The sequence below is a fragment of the Drosophila mojavensis genome, unplaced genomic scaffold, assembly GCF_018153725.1.
Source record: "Drosophila mojavensis isolate 15081-1352.22 unplaced genomic scaffold, ASM1815372v1 contig_19, whole genome shotgun sequence".
Taxonomy (NCBI): Eukaryota; Metazoa; Arthropoda; class Insecta; order Diptera; family Drosophilidae; genus Drosophila; species Drosophila mojavensis.
Genome location: NW_025318726.1, coordinates 468,449 through 491,899, shown reverse-complemented (window position 1 = coordinate 491,899; position 23,451 = coordinate 468,449). Strand labels below are relative to the sequence as shown.

The 23,451-nt window shown below is 36.1% G+C and overlaps 3 protein-coding genes across 23 annotated transcripts; all 3 read left to right on the top strand.

Moving 5' to 3' along the window:
* Positions 1-18: 18 nt before the first annotated feature.
* Positions 19-17,541, top strand: LOC6572570 (phosphatidylinositol-binding clathrin assembly protein LAP). 18 transcript variants are annotated; one of them, XM_015166510.3, is made up of 16 exons: positions 20-579; positions 3,813-3,955; positions 6,369-6,444; positions 6,924-6,956; positions 7,261-7,363; positions 7,426-7,547; positions 7,609-7,802; positions 7,870-8,006; positions 8,264-8,378; positions 8,459-8,738; positions 9,378-9,473; positions 10,091-10,333; positions 11,879-12,188; positions 12,865-12,964; positions 14,269-14,358; positions 15,258-17,541. In XM_015166510.3, exons 1-16 carry the CDS (start codon positions 444-446, stop codon positions 15,450-15,452), a joined length of 2,373 nt encoding a protein of 790 aa, XP_015021996.1. In that variant the 5' UTR covers positions 20-443; the 3' UTR covers positions 15,453-17,541. The 18 variants fall into 18 exon arrangements, with proteins under 18 accessions (XP_015021984.1, XP_015021996.1, XP_015021991.1 ...); XM_015166505.3 differs by having other exon boundaries at positions 8,459-8,780; XM_015166507.3 differs by having other exon boundaries at positions 8,213-8,378.
* A 532-nt stretch (positions 17,542-18,073) lies between these two features.
* On the top strand, positions 18,074-20,464 carry LOC6572571. Of its 3 annotated transcripts, none has more exons than XM_001998642.4 (7): positions 18,077-18,430; positions 18,499-18,806; positions 18,873-19,426; positions 19,488-19,634; positions 19,702-19,812; positions 19,885-20,042; positions 20,110-20,464. In XM_001998642.4, the coding sequence occupies exons 1-7, from the start codon at positions 18,214-18,216 to the stop codon at positions 20,388-20,390; spliced, it is 1,776 nt and encodes a 591-aa protein (XP_001998678.2). In that variant the 5' UTR covers positions 18,077-18,213; the 3' UTR covers positions 20,391-20,464. The 3 variants fall into 3 exon arrangements, 2 of the variants coding, with proteins under 2 accessions (XP_001998678.2, XP_015021997.1); XM_015166511.3 differs by having other exon boundaries at positions 18,285-18,430; positions 18,488-18,806; XR_006356783.1 differs by lacking the exon at positions 20,110-20,464 and having other exon boundaries at positions 18,074-18,430; positions 19,682-19,812; positions 19,885-19,977.
* Positions 20,465-20,691: 227 nt separating this feature from the next.
* Positions 20,692-23,047, top strand: LOC26527546. 2 transcript variants are annotated; one of them, XM_015166512.3, is made up of 7 exons: positions 20,692-20,953; positions 21,009-21,316; positions 21,388-21,947; positions 22,004-22,150; positions 22,205-22,315; positions 22,381-22,538; positions 22,606-23,047. In XM_015166512.3, exons 1-7 carry the CDS (start codon positions 20,746-20,748, stop codon positions 22,884-22,886), a joined length of 1,773 nt encoding a protein of 590 aa, XP_015021998.1. In that variant the 5' UTR covers positions 20,692-20,745; the 3' UTR covers positions 22,887-23,047. The 2 variants fall into 2 exon arrangements, with proteins under 2 accessions (XP_015021998.1, XP_015021999.1); XM_015166513.3 differs by having other exon boundaries at positions 20,864-20,953; positions 21,019-21,316.
* Positions 23,048-23,451: the final 404 nt, after the last annotated feature.

Sequence of the window (23,451 nt, the reverse complement as noted above, 5' to 3'; positions counted from 1 at the left end):
AGCCATCATCGATATAACAGTGCTCACTATTCTAATCGGCTGCAAAAGTACTGGTCGCCATTATCGATTTGTGGCAAAAAAAGAAGAAAAAAATAGAGAATTAAAGATCGCGTTACAGCGTTACGCACCGGCTAAAGAGCGCATTAAACGCGGTGTAAAAATTAATTAGTGCAGTAAAAAAATCGAATGAAAAGTTTGTGGTGCGCCAGCTAGTCGTGTTTTATTTTTCGTTAAGCATTTGCCACAACAACTAATCAATATCAATACGTCTCCCTGCCTCTGAGTGTGCGTGTGTGTGTTCGTGTGCGTGTACTGGCCTGTCTCACAGTGTATGTGTATGTGTGTGCTGTTTGGTCCATTCTTTGGTGCACATAATCAAATTAGATTGGATATATAACTAGTGTTAATTAAGTGAAACCAACAACAACAAAAACAGCTTCATCATGACTATGGCTGGGCAAACAATCAACGACAGGCTGCTGGCTGCTCGTCACAGCCTTGCGGGCCAAGGACTCGCCAAATCAGTGTGCAAGGCCACAACTGAGGAATGCATCGGGCCGAAGAAGAAGCATTTAGATTGTAAGTGTAATTCAAAAAGAATACAAAAAAGACTAGAAAAAATCACATAGTTTTTTGACCGAAATCAAAAGGGAAAAATAACGGTCAACACACACAAAGTGACAAAAAAAAAAAAAAAAAAAAAACTGTCGCCTTGTCAACATTTTGCCATTCATTCAATTACACAAAGAGACATTTGCTCTCTTCTCTCCTAGTAGAAGGCAGATTTTTTGTCTTTTTTTGGGTGACTTGTAACGTTACATTTGTATGTATGTGTGTGTCTTGGGAGACTTTTTCAATATTTTATCTTGGGTGTTTCGTTATGGCAATTACTGTAAACTTTTATCATGTTGTGCATAGCTTGTGTTCTTACTCACTAAAATAAACCGCTTCCCCGCAAATTCACGCCCACTCTCTAAAAAGTTTTTTTTTTTTTGCAATGCACCTGCTGCCTCGCCTCAGCTGCTGATTGTGGTCTTTCCTTTTGAATGCTTCGTCATTCGCTCTCAATGCTCTAGGCCTCTCTTTCTAATGTTACGTCACTTTCTCACGGCTGCACGTGTGTATGATTTACAATGAGCTTTTGTGTGTGTATGTGTGTGTGTAACAGCATTAGATATTATATGTTGCTGTTGTTGGAGTATGTGCCGTTTCACCGGTGTCATTGCCTTTTAAATTTATTCATAATCTGTGTGCAACAACAACAAAAACTACAACTACAACTAAAGCGACTGCAAGAAAATCTAAGTTTCGTCTATGTTTTACGTTGCATTTCTGATTGGCTAAACAAAGTGATCTTTTGTGTTGTCTTATTGGATTCTGGTTGACTTTTTTGCCTCCACTGCTTTTTCATATGTGTATGCGTGTGGTTGTATGTATATGTGCTTCTTTGACCTGCTTCTTATTTAAGTTTGCCGTTTCTTTGGCACGTTTGCAACTTTGTTGTTGTCCAATAAGCGCGAAATGAGTCATGAGAAATTTTTGGTAATGCTTAGTACCGTTGGCAAATATATACACAAATGCATATGTATTTATGCTCGTGTATGTACATGATTACATACATTTTTATTACATCTTTTGTGTACTCTTCTTGGAAATTATGTGGAGTTGTCACATAATGAGCATACATAAGTAAAAAATACATATGTACATATGTAAAGCTTTGGCTAGTAATGATTGTGCTGGTATTTGTATGCCTGTGTGTGTGCTTGTTATTATAATTATGTAGGTAAACAAAAATAAATCAAGCTGGAGCTTGCGGTCAAGCATTGCCCGCGTAATGCTTCAGCTCCAATTGGCCAAACTGATTCAAAGAGGAATCGTTTCCAATCAGAATCTAGTATGCTGCTCATTAAAATATATTATTTGAATTTAAATTAAACTAGGAATAAAATAAAAATGAAATAGAAAAATGTAATGTAAATGAAAAGTAATAAAATAATTTAAATATAATATAAATGTAAATACTTAAATCGTTTTTTTTTTTTTTTTTTTTTTTTAATTTTTAAACTACACAAATGCAAAATACCGTTTTGGTTTACATACGGTATTTAAATTATTGCCCATAAAAATATGTTAATTGGGTAGTTTATTCCAAAAGAGATTTCAGTAGGTGAGCTTTATTTCTGATCAGAATGCTATTCATATAAACAAAAAAGTCGAACAGAGTCTAAAACAACCTGTACCTTCACGCAAGCTAAATTAAAAGTTTGAAAATGAAACCAAAGCCAATCAAGAAGTAAAATAAAAAACTCATTAAAAGACACACATCAGCTACAACTTAGAAATTAAGAGAGAAAGAATAAGAAAAAATAAAACCTGTTCTCCGATTACATTTTGCTCAGAGCAGGTAGAATGTAAAAAATACGATTGACTTCTCTCATTTACCCTTTCAACTCTTTTTGTTTTCGTTGCTAATAACGAAAAATTAAACTGTGAATGAAACCAGTTGGGAATTCGAGGAAACTCAGCTCTGGAGTTCTGCAGCTGAAGCTGCCCAAACAAGTACCTAAATTTAAATACAAGTTCAATTATCACTAAAATCTCAGAAATACAGGTGATGTAAAGCCTCCAAAAATATGCGGAACTTGGAACTGAAAATAATCAAACAGAAAACAAATGTGAATATTATATTTATTCCTTCTTTAAGCCTGCTCTAGTTCAGTAAAGTAAATTTTAATTTGGGTCAATAGGTTTCAAGGGCGAATACCCTGTAGCCAGTGTGCAGAGGCAGGTATAACGTATAAGCGAACGAAGTGAAGAGCTACAGCTATATATAGATCTGTTTGAGCATGCATATAAAGAGCTGTATACCTAATTTTATGTGCCGAATGACTTTACGCTCAAGATAATGAAGTATGTGTATATTTTAATAAAATTTATATTAAATATAGATGCAAGCTAGCCTAATACATATATTCAACTTAATTTAGTTTCATTAAAACTTGCGAAAAGTTTAGTTCGAGCTGAAAACTTTTTGATCTTTAACCATGAAATGATGTTCCCAAATCAAAATCTTTGCCATAAGCTAGTTTTTATTAAAACTTTGGAAATACGATCAATAATTCAGTTGAGCGTTAATTTAAAGAATATCAAACAAATTTCCATATATATATATTTATTTCAATTTATATATATATACATATACGAATATCAATCATTGAATTGAATCAAATGATTTAAATGTTTGTATGGCTGGGTATGTGTATGTGTGCCTGTGAATATGTGTATATGTGTGTGTGTGTCTGTGTGTGTAAGCAATCAACGAGTGCATTTAAATCATCTGCCCATATGTCTGTAAATATACGCCCCTCTTTAAATGCCGATAACAAGCTGTGGGGGGAAAAACAGTCTGATGATACTTATATAATATCCACAATATATATATATGTATATATTTTATGTATATAATGCCATTTAAATTGTGCGTCGTTTGCTGCAGAGACAAAGCTTATCGCAATTTGAATGCATGGCGGGACTTTGGAGGCGGCATAAAATGTCGTCTGTGCAGAAGTTGAGCGTGATAAGAGCATTGCAACGAACAATGGATAGGCCACAGAAGTCGGCTTCAATCAGATGATAACACCACACAGTAAAAACTGAGTTGAACGAACACCCAAGATATTTGGTATTTAGTAGCATTGTATATATATTTTATTAGGGTATTTATTGTACCCTGCTCTTTCTGCAGTAATTTGAAATAACATGCAAGCTGTCCATTTGTATTTCATTTCATTTCCCAATTCTCTTTGCAGATCTGGTGCACTGCACTAACGAACCGAATGTCTCGATACCCCATTTGGCCAATTTACTTATCGAGCGCTCGCAGAATGCCAACTGGGTGGTCGTCTATAAATCGCTGATAACCACGCATCATTTGATGGCGTACGGCAATGAGGTTTGTACTGGCTCTCTAAATGATCCGCTGTCAACATAGCTATTCAGGGGGCGTACCATGTATACATACATATGTTTATGAGAATATATACAAGTGAAGAGAATAAAAGTACACGTAATTTAATTGATATATATTTACATAATATATATTCTATATTTTTGAATTTAAATTCAATTTATGTATCATATATGCTTTAATTTAATAGAATTTGTATATAATAACAATTTCGTAATATACAGAGGTGGTCAAAAGTATTTACACAACGAACATTTTTCTACATGCTCTGCCTAAAGAGCTTTTTTTTGTTGTTTTCGTTCGCCGTTTTTGAAAAAAAGCTTTTGTGGCATAAAGCCTATTCTATGTAGAAGCGATCGGCTGAAGAAATTGCTAAAATAACGATACATGCTAATAAATAGAGCGAAAAGAACAATTACTTAGAGGTTGTCAAAAGTATTTACACACATTTTTTTTGCGTCTTTAGTATTTACACAAAACTTAAACAATGTTTATTGCTATTGTTTAATGTTATTTCTTTTGGATTTTTGTTTTATATAACTAAGGGCTTATTTATTTAAGTTTGTGTTTAGTTATTTCTGCTTTTACTTCAATTACAGCCCGATGCCTTGCTGGAATTGATGCCACTAAGGATCGGGCAAAGTCAATTGTTAATTTCGACCAAATTTCGGTAATTTCCTTGATGATATCGTCCAGTTTCGGTCCTTGTTGAATAATCTGTTTGATTTCATCATTACCCAAACATTTTCATTTGATAAGGCCCGGACTTTGCGAAAACCAGGGCAGAATGGCTTAGCTTAAGTCCCTCAAAAGCTTTGTGGGTATTGATCCTTTATGGCAAGGAGCATTATTTTGCTGCAGCAGCCAGTCAATAACTAGAAATAGTCTGTTCCCTATGTAAATCATGGTGATTTAATATTGGCAGATATCCTGATTGATTTAGAGTGCCTCCTATTGGCAAGACATTACTTCCCACCTCCAAATCAGATAAGAGGCTTCACTGCATTTTCTTTTTTTTTTTCGGCACTAATGCAGGAAGATGTTTCCAAATGACCCGTGAAACTGAAATTCAGCTTCATCTGTCCTCAAAACGTTGTGCAAAAGATCTAAAGGCTTTTCAATGTACTCTAAAGCAAAACGCTTTACTTTGGTGCCAATAGGAGGCACTCTAAATCAATCAGGATATCTGCCAATATTAAATCACCATGATTTACATAGGGAACAGACTATTTCTAGTTATTGACTGGCTGCTGCAGCAAAATAATGCTCCTTGCCATAAAGGATCAATACCCACAAAGCTTTTGAGGGACTTAAGCTAAGCCATTCTGCCCTGGTTTTCGCAAAGTCCGGGCCTTATCAAATGAAAATGTTTGGGTAATGATGAAATCAAACAGATTATTCAACAAGGACCGAAACTGGACGATATCATCAAGGAAATTACCGAAATTTGGTCGAAATTAACAATTGACTTTGCCCTATCCTTAGTGGCATCAATTCCAGCAAGGCATCGGGCTGTAATTGAAGTAAAAGCAGAAATAACTAAACACAAACTTAAATAAATAAGCCCTTAGTTATATAAAACAAAAATCCAAAAGAAATAACATTAAACAATAGCAATAAACATTGTTTAAGTTTTGTGTAAATACTAAAGACGCAAAAAAATGTGTGTAAATACTTTTGACAACCTCTAAGTAATTTTTCTTTTCGCTCTATTTATTAGCATGTACCGCTATTTTAGCAATTTCTTCAGCCGATTGCTTCTACATAGAATAGGCTTTATGTCACAAAAGCTTTTTTTCAAAAACGGCGAACGAAAACAACAAAAAAAAGCTCGTTAAGCAGAGCATGTAGAAAAATGTTCGTTGTGTAAATACTTTTGACCACCTCTGTATATTCTATATTATTCAATTTAAATTTAATTTAAATGCTTTCATATTGCTTTTACTTTTATTCTTTTCACTTTTGTTTGCCCTCCTTTTAGCACTACGAAAAGGTCACGTTCATTGTCGCTTTGCTTGTATTTGATTTGATTTATTCTCTTTTATTTCTGTTGCTGCTTGATTTGCCTTGCTTTGCTCTGCGTGCTCTTTGCGGCTTGTGTTATCTTTTACTTTTATTTGTTTGTTCTTCCTATTTCCTCTTTTGGCGACACATTCGCCAAGTTTCCTTTGTGCCCAATCGCACTTTCTGTAGTTTAATTGCAACTCCTCCCAGCTGTTGTTTTCTGGGCGCTGAAAGCGAATGCGACTTCAGCTGGCAATGAAATGATATATGTTATCAGATATTGCTTTAATGTAAGGTTAACTTTAATAGACTAAATATTTGGGTGCATTATTCATAGATTCCTGGCACGAATTCCTGTTTACTAACTCAGCTGTCTTATCTGTCTTCTTTTCAGCGTTTCATGCAATATCTCGCCTCGAGCAACTCAACATTTAATCTCAGCTCCTTTCTGGACAAAGGAACTGTGCAAGGTATAAACACGAATAAATTTGCAGGCACTCAAAGACCCTCAAAAGTCTTTGAAGAAGATGAAAATAATGAAACAATGCGAAACACTTGATGCTTTCTAACATCTGCTCATGCTCTCCACAAACACAGCATACAACAGAACATTTAACTATTTAACTTTGTTATACAAATATAATATTACATGCTTCTCCCTCTGCTCTTCTCTTTATGCTCTCACTCACACTTGAATGCTGCGAATCGCGTTTGGCCTATTCATTTGTGTAATTCGTTCTAATGATAACATTGAAATAATAACAATAATAATACTGTGCCTCGACTATCAACTAAAACGCGCTGCTTACTCACATACAAACACACTCACACACATATACATGTAAAATCAAAAATTCATATATAAAACATCATTCTTAATATATAAAAATATATATATGAAAAATATATAAATAATATATGCAATGCGAATTATGAACCTATACTACAGATGGTGGCATGGGCGTTCCAGGTGGCAGAATGGGTGAGTATTTCTTGAAGAAGTAACGTTTTCATAATGGCTACGGGGTTATCCAGCAACAGCAAAACACGCAAACTGTACACTAACGATTGAGGTCATGGCTCTAAACTAAAGCTCAAGAAACCATATAATACATATACAAAAGCAAGACAAATTTTTGACTAACTGTATTTAACTAAACCTATAACCTAATTGTTATATTTGGCGTTCAAAATTGACTGTTCGACAGACGTATACTAAATGTGTCTTATATTAGCAACAAATTAACTGAAGAATAATACCCTATTATTATTATCACATACCATAGGCTATGATATGTCGCCCTTCATAAGACGCTATGCCAAATATTTGAATGAGAAGTCGCTCTCGTATCGCGCCATGGCTTTCGATTTTTGCAAAGTGAAGCGTGGGTAAGTTGAGCACTTATAATATATGGTTTATGATTCGTATTAATCAATATTCAATATTTTAGGAAAGAGGAGGGCTCCTTGCGTAATATGAATGCGGAGAAACTTTTGAAGACGCTGCCAGTGTTGCAGGCTCAATTGGATGCACTTCTGGAGTTCGACTGTCAATCCAATGATTTGACTAACGGTATATGCATGCCACGATATCTTTGCTTCAATGTATATATTTATATGTACTCTTTCCGTAGGCGTCATCAATATGAGCTTCATGCTGCTGTTCCGTGACTTAATTCGTCTGTTTGCCTGCTATAATGATGGCATTATCAATTTACTGGAGAAATACTTTGACATGAACAAGAAGCATGCACGCGATGCTCTAGACTTGTACAAAAAGTTTTTGGTTCGCATGGATCGTGTGGGGGAATTCCTAAAAGTGGCCGAGGTGCGCGCAATGAATTACCTATAAATTGTACGGATTGTTTAACTGCATTGGTTGTTGTCTTTTGCAGAATGTTGGCATTGATAAGGGCGATATCCCCGATTTGACAAAGGCGCCCAGCTCTTTGCTAGATGCCTTGGAGCAGCATTTGGCCACGCTGGAGGGTCGCAAGGTCTCTGCGGCCAATACGCCCACACAATCGTCGAGGTGTGTTGCGGTAGACAGTTAATTAGTTATTAGATTTGAAGCTTATGATATTAGTTTATTAATTATTGTATTATTGAAAGTTCATCGTATACTTTTTGATATTTTACTTTAATTATTTTAACATTTAATTTGTTTGCTAAGTTGGTTTATGTTTTCCATTTTCTGTTTCTTTTCTATGATTTGTTGCATTTGATTTGTTGGCGCAGCTATCAACGCACAAATGTTAAATCCGCTGTCTCTGCACTCTCTTCAACTAGCTCGGCATTTGGCACTGCGGCAGCATCTAGTAAATTTGATACCTCCAATGGCATCGATGAGCAGCTGAAGGCCCAGGTGCTGGCTGAGGAGGAGGCCGCCATGAATCAGTACAAAGTGAGTAAATATATTTGTTTTGATTTGATTGCATATAAATTGATGATGAATTAACTGACTTGTTCTCCCTTGTTCATCAGTCCAAGGTATCGTCGCCCACTAGCAGCGGTGCTGGTGGTGCTAGCGCTGCACTAACAAATCCATTCCTATCGTCACCGCCAGCCGCCCAGGCTGGTCAGCCGATAGTTGATCTGTTTGGTGCCGCGTCGGCACAGCCCGCTGCTGCTGCAGCAGCATCTGGCGCTTCACAGGCGCTTGCCACAAAGGCGTCCGACGATTTGCTGCAGCTGGGCAATCCGTTTGCCGACATGTTCGAGGCCAGTGGCAACAGTGTGGCAGCTGCCACCACCGGAGCAACAGGTGCTGCACTCAATGCCAATAATTTATGGATGCATAATAACGGTAGCATGCTATAATTTTCTTATTATTTAATTGATTAAGATTTTCAGTTGACTTTAGTTAGTTAATTTAAACGTTGACGCTTAGGTGTTGCCTTAAAGTTTTTCTTTTTACGATATAAGTCTATATATATCTATATATGTATATGTATTACCCATGTTGTCTCTGTAGCTGTGTCAGATCCAGACACTTAAAAGGCGCGCACTCCGTCCCAGCTCTTGCTCTTACTCTTTCTCTCTCTCCCTCTTTCTCTATCTTTTCTCGCTCTCTCTCTATATATATATGGCCGTCCTCAAGCACAAACTTTTGATGCACATATTTTTCCTATCATAAATAACATAAACTTTCAATTATGTTTATTTTGTATATTATGTACTTGATATAATTTTGTAAGTTATTATTTACTCATTTTTGAATTTCTTCGTCTAATGTATTGTTGCTCTTCATTTTCATCACTGGTTTTTTTCTCCACTACCCTAAAACAAACAACCAACAACTACAACAACAACAACAACATGACTCGATAAATATTCGATAAATCATACACACACAACTATGAAAAAAAAAAAAAAAACCTCCCATAAAAAAACCATATAATAGGTTTCAATGGCTCTACAGTTTCCTCCGCTGCTGCTACAAATGCATTCGTTTCCGATAGTAATTTTACGTCCGTTTTCGGTAATACGGAACCAACAGGTAAGTGCTCCCAAAGAAGCAACTAAAGCCGGTTAATTTCTCTCATTAATACATTTACAATTGCAATGCAACTTAATATTAATCAATTCATTTATAATTACTTATACGTAAAGCGATTTAAAGTAATCCAAAGTTCTAACATGAGGGGGGCTAAAGATTAGTTAAAGTATTGCTTTTTTGTGGTGCGGTTCTCGTAACTCTTAACTCTTAGCATATTTAAATGTTTTATTTTTCTCTACTCGTATTAATTACTGGTATGTTTAGCATGTTCTACTAATAATATAACTAATACTCTCTAAAGTTTACGTGTTTTGATAATGCCAAGAGTACACCCGCTCCAAAGAAAACCAAGAGAAGGCTAGACTACAGTCCATCCATCACATCTAGTTTAGTTTCAGTTTCGTAAACACCTGAAACCTTTTGCTGTATGCGTGAAACTCAATTCTACACAGTGTTTTTGTTTTCAAACTTTGATAATTTTGGAATTTTGTGTGCATAATTTTTGTTAATTTTGAAGATTTAGTTTTACCTACGCTTATAATTTAATTAATTTTTCTTATGGCTATCCCCAACGAAATATCCTTGCGAATATGTTTACTTGTGTCGAATGATAAAAGCCGCGTCGTCAGCCCCGTTGCCAAATCCCTTTTTCGATGATGCCGTTGTCTATGGCCAGCTTGGGGAGCCACAGTATCAGCCACAACAACAGCAACAGCAACTACAACAACAGCAACAGCAGGCCGCATTATTTTATATGCAACAACAACAACAACAGCAGCGGCTGCAACAGCAGCAGCAACAACAACAACAGCAAGAGCTGGCCTTATTAACAACTTCCACGATGTCTCCATTCCCCACAGGTGAACAATTGCGAGCCAAATGAAACACAGAACCGAATTTTTACGTTGCGCGCTTTGTGTTTGTACAAAGCTTCAATTGTCCCACACTGGCCTCATCTTTGTTGTGCTTGTAGTGCTGCGTACACACACACACACACACCCACACACACACAGTCGTCTAAAGTCTGTCTCTCTACTCAATAGAGTCTTTCGCAAATGCATTTCCAAGTACTCATGAGTAATGCAAATAAGTCATAAAAACTGAAAACAAAGAAAAAAAAAAAAAAAAAAGGAATGAAAAATGTAAATAAATAATAGTTTTGATTAGGAATTTTTGAGTAAAAGTTTGCAGACTTGTTAGACTTTAAAGTAATTATATGGTGGTACTTCGATTACATTTATTTGATGTGCTATAGAATTTCAAGTATTTCGAAGTTAATAACTTCATACTGTTGCTCTTCGTTTGTTCGACGGCCAAGTACTTGGTATGCTTTGTAAGGATATTCATTTCATTCGATCAGACAAAAATCCTGCTTGCTATTTGCAGTGTATTCGTGCCAGACTCCTGAAAATGCTTAAAAATCCAACCGCTATTCATGTACGTAAATCTTTGGTTCTCGAAACAAGTTTGTTGTCAATCTTAGTTTTATTTATGTTTTTACTCGTACAAATTGCGTGAGTGTGTCCTGAAATGTGTTTCATAATGTGTATGTCGGATTTAGAAAATAAGACGGACGAACACTTTAATTAAATAGTAATTAAATAAATAAATTTAGTTTTGGGTCTCTTAATGTCTTTGAGCTGTCTTTAGCTAGTCCAAGTCTTACGGGTCTCTTGCTAACGTTATTCCTCTTTCCTCTCTGTTTCTATTTCAATTCTTAATCATTTAAATTTGCAAAGATATTCGCTTCTAGTTAAATAATTCATAGTAAATTAACATATAATATATGCACCTCAATTGATACATGCTTGATAAACCGCTTAACTAATTATATACTAACTAACTAATGCCAAATTATCATACAAAACCTGTCTGTTATTATAATTATCAAATAGAATAGCGCAAAAAATGCACATAGAACATTATATAGAAAAAGAACAAACGAAATCTTTATTCACAATGTTTATTTTGTCAATGTATTTTTTCTCTTTTTCTCTTTTTTATGTTCTTATGTACGTAACATAAAAAAAAATACAAAAATACAAATACGACACATTAACACACATTGTCTCATGTTTACAATACGTTAATGTTGGTGGCACAAATCCTTGAACAAAATTCAATTTATACATACATATATATAAACATATATAATATATGTATATATAATTATATGTCTCCTAAAACGAAAACGAAATCATTTTAAAACCGGGCGAAAACTTGCAAATCGAAACAAACGAATATCTCATTAAACAATTGTTGTGGGCTTCCATTTGTATCATAAAAACAACAACAAACAAAACAACAACATCTGTGTATGTCTGTGTAAATGTCTGCCTATAACGGTGTGCTGGCTATATCTCGTACAACAACAACAACAACTATTGTATGTCATATATAAAAAGGCTTTGATGCTTTGGGCGATGTTCTGAAACCGGCCACAGCCAACAGCAATCAAATGAATGTTGTCGCCGCAGGTGCCGCTTACCAGGGCTTCAATGCCAGCAGTCCGGCCCTAACATTGCAACAGCAACAACAAATGAATACACAACAGCAGCAGTTACTCATACAGCAACAACAACAGCAGCAGCAACAACACCAACAACAACAGCAACAACAACCAGCTGGCACTGGCAAGATAATAACGGGCGACCTGGATAGTTCACTAATGTCCCTAGTTGATAATTTAAATATAAATAAAACAGCGAGTGCAAAGTGAGTAAAATCGACAAGTAAATGTGCGTATGTGTATGTGTGCGTGTGTAGATAATCCATGTGTGCGTGTGTGGGAGGAATATGAGAAATACATCAGCCAATCACCTTCAAAATGTCTCATCAAACGAAAAGCATCCATGCCAGTTTTTGAGTTTTCTTGTTAAGACTTAAAAACGCAATCCTACTCCGCCTCGTAACACACTCACTTTTGAGAATTTCCAGTCGAAGGTCAAGCATGATCCAAATTTATTTATATATTAATAAAATATTAAGTATATAGTATATGTATCAGAGCTTTCACATCCATAAAAATTTGTAATATTTTCTTATTATAAATACCCCTCCGAAGAATTGTAAGAAAGAACTTCTCTTCTTCTATACTTATGGACATCTGATTTGTCTCAAAGTGCGCATTATTTTTGGTAACCTCAATGCTTGACCCTGGAAGTGCTCTCAAGTCTCGTCCCATATTAATTACCCTCATATCCCATCATTTCATGTTCCATTTGTGTACATAACCAGTTTCCCCATTTTAGTTTTCCAACTAATTCGAGTAAATATTTTTAGAAACGTAATCGAAATTCAAAACCAAAAAAAAAAAAAAAAAAAAAAAAGTTTCATTGATTTCGTGTCTCTCTATATATCATTACTCTCTTACCCCATATGTATCTCATAGACCCGTGCAATGGAATTCACCTAAAAATACAGCGAAACCAGGTGCTAATTGGACACCTCAACCAATGGCGGCTACAACTGGTGCTGGCTATCGTCCAATGGTGAGTTATGACCACAGCTAACTCTCTACTCTTTCTTTCTCTCAACTCAACTCAACTCAACTCAATTCAACTCAACTCAACCGAAACTCAACTCAATCAAAACTCAACTCAATCGAAACTCAATTAAATACAACAACAAAGACATGAGATAATATCAGAGCTATAAGAGTTATATGTACACATATATGTATCATATACATACATATATATACATTTATAACGTTATAGATAGACCTTTTGTGCTCTTAGAGCAAAAGACCAAGAATGCTTGAGGGAACAATAAAGATGATGGTATCCTAAAGATTGTGTCACACAACACGCTAGGCTCACTATCCATGTAACATACAATTTGTCTTATGATTATGATTTTGTTTCTTCTATTTTTCAGTTTTGTACATTTTTCTTCTTTTGCAAATATTTTTCATTTTAAGAACCGCACTTTGCCTAACAACAACAGCTACTTGGTTTATTTATTTATAATGTCTTGATCTGTGATTTGATTTAACCCAAAAATATAATCTAGATGTTGTGGCCATTTTTACAATATAATATATATATTTTTTACATACATATATCTCTTGAATTGGCATAGAGCTATAAAAGCACAAACCAAGTTGTTGCAAGTTGAACGTTTATTTGATTCATTTCGATTATACTATGTGATATATTGGTTAAGGTCCTCTCATGTAAAACACTGCATCACACAACGACAACTACAACAACAGCAACAAATACACTTAGCACTAGGGCAAACTATTGTGGCACACCTCGTCAGTGTAGGTATCGAGCAGCTACTTGAAATAGCTAACCTACATAAGCAGGCCAATTATTCACTTGTACTCGTACATACACACCTAACTGTATTTATTCCATTTTGATTTGATTTTTATTTTTATTTATTTCTGTCTTAATGTTAACTTATATATATATATATATACACATACATATATATAAACTATCACTTTCTTTTCTTTATTTTATGTTGCTTTATATATTTCAACTATCCAACGCATACCGCAATATCGAAATATATCCAAATAATAATAACAATAATTTATGATAAATAATAATAATAATAAAAAAAAAAAAAAAAAACAAATAAATAATATATCAAAATTTCAACACCTAAAATAAATATGTAATTCACGATGCTCCTGTGTTAATGCTGACTGTATGCTTGTGTTATATATGTACTGAAATATAAACACACACAATATATACATGTGTATATCTATATATGAATATGTGTGAATATTGATGTATATATGCATATATTATATATATTTATATGTATGCATACATAGGCACATGGCATGACCGTAAGTCCTGCGCCAATCACAATCAATCATCCGTATATACATGCTAGTTATCCTGTTATGCCAAATTATATGCAGGTAAGAATGATGCAAACGAACCGAAACGTAAACAACAATTATACAATAATACAATCAAAAAACCATACAGAAACAATTTTGAATAAAACATAATCAAATATAAAATAAATGTTTATACTTAATATAATTTTCAGTTGCCTTTAGTTTACTTTCATTAAACGAATTATAAATATATATATTGTGGCTATTTACGACTTTTACTTTTGATTATGTTTCAACTTATCTACTTTATTTTTATTTTTGTTTAGTTTTTTAGTTATTCATTTTGATTTTTGCCTATCTTAAGTTAAGACTTCACTCTCACTATCAAATCTACCTACTCTGACTATTGCCCTACGCACAGAGCCTTCCGAACTGTTGCCCCGTGCTCTATTTCTATGGTTATGGTATCCACTATCGCAACCCCGTCTCTCTCACTTTCTCACTCTCTCTTTCTCTCTATATATATAATAGGTCTCTCTTGACATATTACTCGAGAAAATTTTGATTTTTCTGTTTGAAAATTCATATTCCTATAAGTTTGATGGGGTTTTAAAATTTTGAATTTTGACATTATTATTATAATTTGTTTTGTAGAGAGATGTTTTCTGAACTGAGTTTTTATTTTCGTTGTATGTCCTATGTAGAGTTCACTAACTAACCCCAAGTTTGGAAAAATCACATATGTATATATATATTTCTAAATATATATACTATATATGTATGTAGCTCACGGCGGCCAATCTCAAATAGCCAAATACTTGTTAACCAACAACTCTTTCTATCCAATAACTTCCGCAACTTATGTCTAATCCTTAGTCGTTCAAGTAATCCTCCAATTCCTTGCATGATTTGGAAGTTTGATCAAATGATAAAATCTGAATCGAGCGTGTTCTAATGAGTTATTTTAATGATTGTAGGGCATGCCGGTGATGGGGCAGCAGCCGAGTATGCTGCCACAAGCAGCCCCTTTGACTGGGGGGCAGCCGACGATGATGGGCGTGGCGCACAGTAATGCGACGGTGCCAGCAGCGACAGGGATCATGCAACCCACGCAGGCGACGCAGAATGGAGGCAATAAAAATGTACCACTCGATCCATTTGGGGCGTTATAAGGCGCCACCTCAACACACCCACACACACAAACACATAAGGAGACACACACAAACACACACATGCACACATTAAGCGCTATAACCTCATAGACAACATTACAAATACACACACACACACACACACAGAGAATACATAATATATGAATATATATTTGCAGATATTATAAAAAGATTAAAGAAAATTCAAATTGAACACAAAAGTAAGAAATTATAAATGTTTACACTATGCTACAAACGAAATGAAAACGCTAAGAATTCTATTATAATGTTGAACAAGCATACATACACACATACACAAATTGCTATATACATATATACATATATATACATATACATATATATTTATATTATTACTATAAAACGTAAAATGAGTTTGACTATTTATATGTATACAACAATTTATATAACTTGTATGCAAGAATTTCCATAATTAGCTAAAGTGAAACCGAAAGCAAATATAAAAACGAAACGTAAAAAAAACAAAAAACATAGTAGCCTATGTGAAATATACCTACATACATATGTGTAAATCCTACATATTAAGTGTAAGCAAGAACCTGTAGTTGTGTCCTACGCCAATCACTAAACCTAAAGCTAAAGCTAAAAACGAAACACACGTCAAATGGAATCTGTTAAATACTGAAATTTATTGTACACTATCGGAAATTATTGAAATCCTTGTAGACGCCATAAAGCTATAAACTATGTTACAATTATGCTTAGATGAGAGCGTATTTGAGCCTCTTAAACAATTTGCAATATTTTAAACCGTTTATAAATCTATTAGTTTCCTATTGTTATCTTTAGTCGATTTTTTCAGACGTTTAGTTTTTGTTTATTGTTAAAAAACGCGAAAATGGCAGTATGGAAAATGTGGAAAAGAACAGTTATTCGTATTTGTAAAAGCATTCCAAGCTAGTTTCAATTTGGTCCCAAATTCAATTTGTATATTTTTAGGTATTATTTCAATTTGCGCTGAGTTGCACTATTATAATTGTATATTTAAAGTGAGTGGAAACCAACTTATATATATTTATATTTATATATATATATATATTTATGTGTATATGCATAATGTTCTAAGGCATGCGTTGTATTAGTCATTTATGAAATTGTTTGATAAACAAACCCAAAAATTAAACAAATCAAATCCAATCCAATATATAAAATAATATATATATACATATACAATATATACATATATATATATATATATATATGTATATATAGGTCATTTATAAATTGTTTAAATAAGCTAAGGGGCGGCAATACGCTGGAACTGTGTTTAAATAAATCTTCGCATATATAATACACGAGATAAACGATTTCTTTTTATTATTACTTATTGTTAATACTCTTCTGTTGCAGTTGAATTTGTTTTTTTCTATGTTTCTCACTTAGCGCTTCTGCAACACGAATGCAAACTTTTAAGAGCCAACTGCCACACTGAGTTTCCTTTTCGAATTGTGCTCTTTAGTATTTAATTTAAGAGATCTGAAATCGAAATCATGTACCTAAAGTATCTCTGACTAATTTTGCGCTGTGCCTACAAGTAGGCGTTAGTTTCTTGTAAATCGCGAGAAATCGCCAAGCGTCGTAGAGTAGGCAACACAAAATACTCTCTCACACAGACACACTCACATACACACACACACAGCAATGCAATAATATTTAGAAGCAACAATCATACATGGAATTTTCATGAAATCTATAGCTACAAGTAAAGATCTAACAAATCAATGTAAATTATAAATTATACACTAAATATTACTATAAATGACAAACAAAAAGAAAAGATGAAATGAAAAAAAAAAAAAGAGTTTTATGACAATATTTGTACGCTGCTGTTTGAGCTAAACCTTAACCCAGAACAAAACCTTTATCTAGGCCTGCGAAGGAGAAATACATTCAAGTACTACCTAAACTAATCAAGTGCGTATCCAACTCTATCTACACCTGAGAATTTCCAAATGAGAGCGACCACTTGTTGATGTTTCCAAACCAAAAAAATCACAAAACTTTGGCATGAAAGGAAACTGGAAATGAAAATTGAATATTTACACTAAAAAAAAAATAAAATAAAATAAAAACAAGCGGAAATTAAAGAATATTAGCTTATCATTGAGAGATATACAAGCATACAGAACTTGTAGATAAATGTAAGAAGTGCAATAGAGTTGATCGTGCACATAATAAATATAAACAATATACAGTTTACTTTAAAACAGAACAAATTGTTAAATGTGTTTCTATTAGTTAATTTCTTGCCCAGCGAAAGCAAAACAATATATGTACACCAAATATTTTCACGAAAATATAGAAGAAATTATTTTATGCAGACTATATAAGTAATACAACAACATACTCAAGTACAAGCTAAGAGAAAATTCTATTGAAACATTTTATGACTTGTATAAGAATTTATGTTTAAAGAAATAATTAAAAAAAAAAAAAAAAAAAAAAAAACAAAAAAAAATAAATAAAAAATGTTAGTGCAAAATAAATGTGTAAAATAAACTCTTGGCGTGTTTTCTTCTTGTAAAAATATTTTTTTATTGTCGATGTGAAGGATTGAATAATTCCAGCGATCTAGTAATCCATCTATGTCATGCACAACATTAGGGACCTATTTACAACAAAAATATTCAATACAACTATACGACTCAACACGTCCACATAACACTAACAGATCTCTAAACTCTTAAACTCAAATACATAATTTATACATAGACATACATAACATAGACAATACACGGTCAAGATGCCATGTTTCAAGCAGGAGAAGAGCCTTGAGTTCCGCTCTCGGCGGGATACCACCAATGATAGGGATCCGATGGCGCCCAAGCCGGTTCGTCCTCGCGCCATGCGCTACCATGGACTCTTTGGCATGTCCATTGCAGCCCAGCATCTCATTGTGGACGAGAAATGGACGCCCAGCTGTATTACCGATCTCTATGGCAACATGGCCGAGCTGCTGAGTAAGTGACCCATCATCCATCCTGCCATTTGCAAAGATTTTGTGGTCTGATCTTGAGTGAGTGTCTAGAGCGGCGCGTTATCTACAAACAGCACGAGACAAGGACCCATCGCGCCCTGCTCCTGGTGGAGAACAAGCGCGTGAAAACTGAATGCGCAGATGGGCGCCTCAAGCTGCAGAAAATCACGGTCGGCAACAATGCGCACCAGATCCGGAACTTTCTGATTATGCACCGGGATATGCAGCGGCTGTACCAGAGGATGCCCATCTATCTGGTCGCCGACAACATCAATCAACGGACCTTCGTTATGCGCAAGGAGCGCGATCGTCTGGACGCTCGACTGCAGCAGCTGAAGCATAAATATCGAGTTTTATTGGTAATATATTGCTGAACTATCGGGTGGATTATCGCAATTCATATTCTGTAACCGAACACACAACAGATGGAGAGGTCCAGGGCGGTAAATATGATTAAGTACGAGAATGAGTATATCCTGCAGGAGGAGCTGCAGTCGCGTGTGCTCCTCAAGAAGATAGAAAACTCGAAGGTGCGCTTGAATGCCATACGCACCATAAATACGACATATAAGAAAATGCGGCAGGTCCTGCTGCAGGATGAGATTTTCTATGAGCCGATTCTGCGCTCCCTCGATGACGATATGGAGGACCAGGTGAACTTCATCAAGCACATACTCTATCTGGGCATGCCGGCCATCGCCAAGTTCAAAGTCCTGAATCGCGAGCTCTTGCAATTGTCGGAGAAGGCTCGCAAGAATCAACTTGCCAAGATTCAGATATTGAACTCGCTGAAAAAGCCAATTGTTATTGGACCACCCCAGGTCGTAGTCAGAGAGATACAGACCAATAATCCCAAGCGTTATCTTCGCCTCACCGAGAGCATGGCGATTCTCAAAGCTGAGCTGCAGACGATTGAAAATACAATCAAAAATCTTCGATTGACCGTTTTGTGTTCGCAAGCTAAGGAGATTTATCCACGGTGAGTGCTTTTAGAGCCCAAGTAGGTTATCTAATAGATACAAGAATTATTGACTTTTTAGCATTAAGACTCAAATGGAAAACAATGAAAAACTAAAACGGGAAATCGAAAAAAAGATGCAGGCCAAACTGATGCTTGAGCAAAAATTGAAATGCTCCACTCTGCTCTCGGATGTACTACTAAACAATCTATCCGAGGAAGAAATTAAGTATGCAGCTCCGATAACACTTGACTTTCATATGTGTATTTATATAGCCCATTTACCTGCCCGACAGTCGTCTGGAGCGCATTAGAGAGCTACAGCTAATGATGAAGAGCGACAATGAGTTTGAGGAGCAAAGTATCGCTCACATACAGAATCGGGCCGATGCCTATGTGCTAATGCGGTATGCTTACATTATATGAGCATCTCTTTTCTGTATAATCTTCCTCTCTCTCTCTCTCTCGGTCGTTACCAGATGGACCGTTTGGAATCTGTGGGAGATCCTTCGTCATGTAGATCGCAATCCTAAACTGTACAAAAGACAATACCCGAATGAATCCTTGAAACTTCCACTTTTGAAATTCGAGCTTTTTGAAATAAGAGCCTACCCCCCCGAACTTTTTGAAGAAGACGGTTTGCAAATAACCCCTTGAGCACTTAAAGCAGAGAAATCTAATCACATTTCCCCTTCTCCACGCAGTTGATTCAATTATGCATTACCTTAAGCGTAAGGTATTCAAACTAATGCAGTCATTCACTCCCGCCATGGCAGCGGCCATTCCCCAAAGTCGAGAGCGTTATCATCGCATTTATTTGGATACCGTTGACCCGGTCAGAGTGTTTGATGATGACCAGCAGGACGGGCCAAAGATCGATGATCTGTTGGAGGACAGGACCCTGGCCTCCATACCGAATCGCAAACAGATCAAGGCGCAGAGCGCCAGACTTGTGGAGGAGGCTACCAGGCGGGACGAATCGTAGCCTTTGGTTTTGGATTCATATCAATAAATTTTCTAGTTTTTTAAATTTCTACAAATATATTAAACGTCCACTGATCTCTGGTTTTATTTTATTGCACAAAGAGGGAAATTTCAGGCTATTAGCTTTGTTTCTCTATAAGGACTATTTTCTAGAGAAAGCGGTGGCTGTGCAGTTGCTTTCAAAATGATGAAATTAAAATCGAATGCCTATGCTCGACTACTTGAAAAAATATTCATTACAATCGCGACGCACATAACAACAACAACAAACTCTAAAACGCAAAATATTTACATATATATATAAAATTATATTTACATATATATTAAAATATTTAAAAATATAAAATACATTCAAAATGCCGTGCGGTGTACGAAGTAAGAATCTATTGGCCCGTCAAAGGAGGCACAAGGGTATTCTTCAACCACTGAGGCTAGCGCGTCCTCGAGATCCCAATACGCATGGACTCCTCGGCACTGCGAATGTCACCCAGCACCTAGTCATTGACGACACCTGGACGCCCACTTCGCTAGTCGAGCAATACACCCATTTGAACAGCCTGCTGGGTAAGTAATTCTAAGCAGCTCTATCGAGTGACTCAACGCACAAACTATGCCCCAGTCGTTCGCAGCATCTACAATAAGTTCGAGAAGGAGGCCAGCCAAAAGCGCATTCGGGCGAAAGCAGCGGAACTGAGAGAAGAATGCCACGATGGGCGCTTGAAACTGCAAAAGATATCGGGCGGCGACAGCGCCCATGAGATACGCAACATGCTGAGCAATCACACGGCTATGCAGCGCCTCTTCCATAAGATGCCCATAGACCAGGTGGCCGACAATATCGATCAGAGCACGTTCGCATTGCGCAAGGAGCGGGATCGTCTACAATCTCGCCTAGAGCAGTTGAAGCGTAAATTGTATCAGTTGCAGGTTTGTATATAGGACAGTCTAAATTCTCTCTCCCTGTAGTGGGCAAAAACTAATTTGACAATTCCAAATAGATAGACCGTTCCAGACTCGAAAACCGCATCAAATATGAGAATGAGTTTGTTTTGGAGGAGGAAATAAAAGCGCGAATTTTACAGAAAAAACTCGATTGCTCAACTGTGAAGGTCAGGGCGATAAAAACGATAAATACCACATACAAGAAAATGGTGCGCATCCTAGTGCAGGATGAGATATATTATGAGCCCATTTTAAATTCACTCGATGATGACATTGTGGACCAGACTAGGATGATTAAGTTTATTATTGACCTGGGCTTGCCTGCCATAGACAGATTTAAGCAGCTCAAGCGACAGTTTCGACGGTTGGAGGAGAGATCGCATGCCGATTTCCAAGCCAAGATCAAATTTGTTGCCGAATTGCGGAGGAGACGGACATTTGTGCCCCTCCCGGCCAAGGACATGCGGCAATCTATTAATATCCCGGAACGCGAACGCTACATGCGTGAGACGAGAAGTATGACGGAGCTTAAGAACGAATCGGTGGCCATTGAGAAAGAGATCAACGAGCTAAAATACAATACACTTTGCGCACAGGCAAACGAGATTTATCCACGGTTAGTATACAAAAACGTTGGGCTTTGTACCACTAATAAAACTGTGTCTGTTTCAGCGCCAAGAGTCAGATAAAGAAAAACCATCAGGTGAGCCGTCATATCGTTTGCGAGCATTTGCGTCGCGATGTAATGGAGGAGAAACAAGTTTCTGCGAATATGCTGCGGGATGTATTAGTCCACAATCTGAACGAGGAGGAAATAAAGTATGTATTTCCTGATTTTTGAAACATATTTTTACATTTTGATTTGCCCGACAGACGACTCACATACATTGAAACACTGAGAAACGAATTGCAAAAAGAAAAGGAGATTCAGAAGGACACGTTGGAATACATCCAGAATCGTGCGAAAGCTTTCATTATGATGCGGTAGAGTCGACTATTTCCAGATAGCTCCCATTGCTCTTGCTCATGAATTTCTATTGTATCCGCAGTTTGTGCCTTTGGAATCTTGCCGAGATCCTGCGATCCATCGATCGCAGCCCCTATTCCACTCGTCGGCGGTATAGAACTTCGTACTTGCGATTGCCTCTACTCAAATTCGAGCTGTACACAATGCTGGCGAAGGCGCCACCGATTTTCAAGGAAGACAGTTGAGTAGAGCTGGTATAAATTTTTTAACCACATATTTATGTTCTCGTTTAATATTCAATGCTCAGTTGAGAAAATCATGCATCTGGTCAAGCGCAAGCTCTACAAGCTGGTGCAGGCCTACCAAAATGTTCCACTGCGCGACCTGAACACCAAGAAGTTTGTTGATGAGTATCACAGACGTTACATGGATCGCATGAGACTCAGTGCCGACCGGCAAAGCAGTCAACTAATTGAGCCCAGGATAAGTTTTGAAGATGATAAAGTGGACCCCACAATACTCACACGTAAACAGATTAAGGCGAAGAGTTCAAAGATCTTGGAGGAAATCAGAGAAAGATACGACTAAGATGTATATATATCTTGATGAGGACAACGTCGACGTCTGTCACGGACACAGGCTAAGGTGATGAGCGCCATGCTTGTAGAGGAGGATATCAGACACAGCTACAACTAAGACCTATAACTATTATATTTTTTTACAAAATATTAGATTGATGGCATATTTAATTGTTGACTAATCAATTTAGATAAATATAAACCAAACAATCGAAAGTAAAATGTTTTTTGTTATATTAATAATATTCCCCGTATACTCGGATTTTATTGCTCGGGTACGTATATTAAACCTACAGAGTAAGTCTAGAATCTGTGGATCTTAATATATTCCAGTTATGCTCTATATTCGATAAAGTAACAGGACCATTTGTCGAAGATTTATATACTCTATATACAATACATTATACTATTCATTTAAACACTCAAGTCTATATCTTTTATAGTTAACGAGGGGAGCAAGCCAAACAGGTGAACGGACAGATAATCCAACATAGCTAAATCGGCTCATCCTGATTAACAATATGAAGTGTACATTATGGGGAGAGCCACACCTCTTTCTGCCATAATAGTAACAT

What these genes read in the sequence shown, in the direction of transcription:
- LOC6572570 (XM_015166500.3), top strand. Translation starts at nt 444, where the DNA reads ATGACTATGGCTGGGCAAACAATCAACGACAGGCTGCTGGCTGCTCGT. An exon ending in GAAGAAGAAGCATTTAGATT is followed by an intron (nt 580 to 3,812) that starts GTAAGTGTAATT and finishes TTCTCTTTGCAG; the next exon opens with ATCTGGTGCACTGCACTAAC. An exon ending in TTTATGGATGCATAATAACG is followed by an intron (nt 8,781 to 9,377) that starts GTAGCATGCTAT and finishes ACCATATAATAG; the next exon opens with GTTTCAATGGCTCTACAGTT.
- LOC6572571 (XM_001998642.4), top strand. Translation starts at nt 18,214, where the DNA reads ATGCCATGTTTCAAGCAGGAGAAGAGCCTTGAGTTCCGCTCTCGGCGG. An exon ending in GCTAAGGAGATTTATCCACG is followed by an intron (nt 19,427 to 19,487) that starts GTGAGTGCTTTT and finishes TTGACTTTTTAG; the next exon opens with CATTAAGACTCAAATGGAAA. An exon ending in GATGCCTATGTGCTAATGCG is followed by an intron (nt 19,813 to 19,884) that starts GTATGCTTACAT and finishes GGTCGTTACCAG; the next exon opens with ATGGACCGTTTGGAATCTGT.
- LOC26527546 (XM_015166512.3), top strand. Translation starts at nt 20,746, where the DNA reads ATGCCGTGCGGTGTACGAAGTAAGAATCTATTGGCCCGTCAAAGGAGG. An exon ending in AAAGCTTTCATTATGATGCG is followed by an intron (nt 22,316 to 22,380) that starts GTAGAGTCGACT and finishes TTGTATCCGCAG; the next exon opens with TTTGTGCCTTTGGAATCTTG. An exon ending in ACCGATTTTCAAGGAAGACA is followed by an intron (nt 22,539 to 22,605) that starts GTTGAGTAGAGC and finishes TTCAATGCTCAG; the next exon opens with TTGAGAAAATCATGCATCTG.